The following is a 3,579-nucleotide window of genomic DNA, read 5'->3' as shown; positions in this document are numbered from 1 at the left end:
TGCTGGGTCAATCTGAGCAGTGGGTTCATGCCCAAGGGGCTAGTGCTGTGTGGCATTAACTTGAACCTCAATATTTATCCTCATTTCAGAAAAAAAAAGGCAGGGATTTCAGTCAGACAGATGTGCTGGCAAAATCCAAACTGATTTAATTTGCTGCTTGATGAGGCAGGAAGGATCTCTACAGCTGGGAGTTGGGGAGCCCATCAGCCAGTAGTGCCTCTGAATGGGTCCCTGTGGCTTGTAGTGCTGATTTTTATTTATTTATCCAGTCTTGCTCTTCCAGAGCATCTTTGAAACAGCCTCATGGCAAAGGGGCTGGGGACATCATCACATCATCACCCCTGGATGGGGCTTTTCTGGTGCAGGAGGTGGGTTCCTAAGCCCAGCTAAGGGTGTGAGGTACAGGGATGAATATGGGCAGTGTTCCCTGCTGCTCCCAGGAATGGGTTTGGGAAGCAGAGGACACTTGATGGGGTCATCTAAGTTGGATGTTGTGTTTCTTTGCTGGAAGAGACCAGGCAATATAGATGAGATGGGGAATAGGGTGCTGGGTGCTCTCCTGTGTTGTGTGGGTCATACAGCCATCTCTTTCCTGCTTAAACCCAGGTGCAGAAGGCATCAGCCAAGCCTGTATTAATGCACTTTTCCCCTGTGTCTCCCTCTTCAGACTAAAGGACCTGGAGCTGGGCAAGCTGGGGGACTCAGATGTCCATGTGAAGATGCTGGCAGCTCCCATCAATCCCGCCGACATCAACATGATCCAAGGTGACATGCAGTGACACCCCCCCTGCCTGTGCTCACTGGTTCTCCTTGGGATGCTCCTGGTGGGATGTCTCAGAGGGTTTGGAGCCCAGTTTTGGGATGGGGAGGTCTGGGGACTCCACAGCTCACCTGGGACTTCCCGGCAGGGACCTACGCGCTCCTGTCTCCGCTGCCGGCAGTGGGAGGGAACGAAGGAGTTGGGGAAGTGCTGGAGGTCGGGAGGCACGTGAAGGCTCTGGAACCTGGGGACTGGGTCATCCCAGCCAGCAGCGGCCTTGGTGAGTGCATCTCTGGGTCCTCCTGCATCCTCCTGCCTGCAGAGCATCTTCCCAAGGGATTTGAGCCCACCAGTTCTGGGCTGCCCAGTTCCAGAAGGACAGGGAAATATGGGAGACAGTCCAGCACAGGCAACGGAGATGCCGAGGGGACTGGAGCATCTGCCTGTGAGGAGAGGCTGGGAGAGCTGGGGCTGTTCAGCTGGAGAGGAAGAGGCTGAGGGGAGAACTTGTTAATGCCTATAAACATCTACAGGGAGTGTCAGGAGGGTGGGACCAGACTCTTCCACAGTGTCCAGTAACAGGACAAGGGGCAATGGTCACAAGCTGGAGCACTGGAGGATGAAGTTAAACGTAAGGAGAAACTTCTTGACCGTGAGGGTAACAGAGCCCTGGAAAAGGCTGCCCAGGGAGGTTGTGGAGTCTCCATCCCTGGAGGCATTCCAAACCCACCTGGATCCCGTGGGATCTGCTCTAGGGGATCCTGCTCTGGCAGGGGGTTGGACTGGATGATCTCCAGAGGTCCCTTCCAACCCTGACCACTCCATTTTTGGGGTCACAGAGCAAAATCACTCCTCTCCAAAGCACCATCTTTGCTGGGTGTGGGCAAAGCCATGAGCCTCTCCTACTTACAGCAATTACACTTAATCAGATGTGACTTAAAATGGAAAAAAATAAAAGTCCATTAGAGAACGTTCCAGGCGAGGGAAGCAGCAGTTGGAACCCATTTAGTTCCATATTAGCCTAATCATCAATATAATGGCCTGGATTGTCTCAGACAAGAAGCATCAGGAAAGCTGCTGGAGCTGCACAAAGGCATCTTCATTTCTTACATCTTGATACAAGTTTTATTATTGTCTGCCATTTGTTTTTGTTTATAGTTAATGTTGGTTTTTTGCCTTAGAGCTATGAAACTGATCCCCAGCCACAGCAAATGATGCTGCTGGTGCTCTGCAGATGCAGGGGGGCTCTGGGTGAGGATGGGGGTCCCTGGAGAGGGGGACATATTCAGTGTATAACCCAGAGCACCTGGAATAGCAACTTGTGTTAAAATGGAATTGAGAAATAATCTACTCCTCTTTATTGAGTTTCTGCACAGTTATAAAGCATCTCAACAATCTGTGCTTCTCTGGAAACAGCTGGATTGTTTCACATCTTCCAGCTTCTTTAAAGACCCAGGATAAAGCGTGGAACCTGTTCAAGGTCATGGTTATACCTCATTACAGTTTTCTCCTGAATGGTGCTCTGATGGGAAAGCATGGGAATTTATTTTCCAACAAATGTCTCTTGTGCTCCTCCAAACTGCCAATGACCAGAAAAATTGGGTTCTGATTTAGCACAACAGTTTCTTCTTGGCCTGTTTCTTCTTAAAAGGCTTTTTAGCTTAATGGGAGAAGGGAAACCATCTGGTTAAGATCCAAATTGGATATTTTTCAGTGTTTAAATAAAAGTAAATGGATGATAGGGGGTTAAATTGGATATAAATATAGAGGGACTAAGTCTGACTAAATTGACTTGGAATACATGGGCTTATCCATAGGATGGGGGATTTCCATTAGCTCTGCACACACTCCCTTCTCCTGGGCAGCTCCAGGCCTGTTGTCTCTCTTGGAAGTGCTCACACTTCGCTGGCTGATAAATCTCAGCAGCAGCAGGGGACCCATGCCCAGCCTCCCAGCAGCATTTTGGCCATCCCCATGTGGAAAAATTTCTCATAATTCCCTTTCCAGGATTCAGACAGTGCATGGAGTGGTGGTGCTGCTGCCACCAGCATTAGAGCCATGGGGTGAACTGAGGTCTCCTCATGTTTTCCTTTCCTTGCCCACCTGAGAGGTGGGCTTGTGCAAACTGCAGGAAGCTCAACAAGGCCAAGCGCAGGGTCCTGCATCTGGGTCAGGACAATGCCAAGCACTAATCCGGGCTGGGTGGAGAATGGATTGAGAACAGCCCAGAGGAGAAGGACTTGGGGGTGATGGTGGATGAGAAGCTCAACACGACCCAGCACCGTGTGCTGGAGCCCAGAAACCACCCGTGTCCTGGGCTGCATCCCCAGCAGTGTGAGCAGCAGGGCCAGGGAGGGGATTGTCCCCTCTGGTCTGCTCTGGGGAGACCCCCTGGAGAGCTGTGTCCAGGTCTGGAGCCCCCAACACAGGAAGGACATGGAGCTGCTGGAGAGAGTCCAGAGGAGCCACAGAGATGATCCAGGGGCTGGAGCAGCTCTGCTCTGGGGACAGGCTGGGAGAGTTGAGAAGAGAAGGCTCCAGGGAAAGCTTAGAGCACCTTCCAGTGCCTGAAAAGGCTCCAGGAAAGCTGGGGAGGGACTTGGGACAAGGGCAGGGAGGGAGAGGACAAGGGGGATGGATTGAAACTGGCAGAGGGGAGATGGAGGTTGGACATGAGGAGGAAATTGTTGGGTGTGAGGGTGGTGAGAGCCTGGCCCAGGTTGCCCAGGGAAGCTGTGGCTGCCCCATCCCTGGCAGTGTTGAAGGGCAGGTTGGATGGGGCTTGGAGCAGCCTGGGCTGGTGGGAGGTGTCCCTGCCC

At 52.0% G+C, this 3,579-nt stretch overlaps 1 protein-coding gene across 1 annotated transcript in view; it reads left to right on the top strand.

Moving 5' to 3' along the window:
• The first annotated feature begins 671 nt into the window (after positions 1–671).
• Positions 672–3,579, top strand: part of MECR (mitochondrial trans-2-enoyl-CoA reductase) — a 7,314-nt gene continuing 4,406 nt past the window's right edge. The window contains exons 1-2 of the mRNA XM_010008273.1: positions 672–765; positions 909–1,040. Coding sequence (XP_010006575.1) covers positions 720–765; positions 909–1,040 — 178 coding nt within the window. The 5' untranslated portion in view covers positions 672–719. The remainder of the gene's footprint in view (positions 766–908; positions 1,041–3,579) is intronic.

Source organism: Chaetura pelagica, unplaced genomic scaffold (genome assembly GCF_000747805.2).
Source record: "Chaetura pelagica isolate M959 unplaced genomic scaffold, ChaPel_1.0 scaffold840, whole genome shotgun sequence".
Lineage (NCBI taxonomy): Eukaryota > Metazoa > Chordata > Aves > Apodiformes > Apodidae > Chaetura > Chaetura pelagica.
Note: the sequence above shows the minus strand (reverse complement) of the source record. Positions and strands in the feature narration are given on the sequence as shown.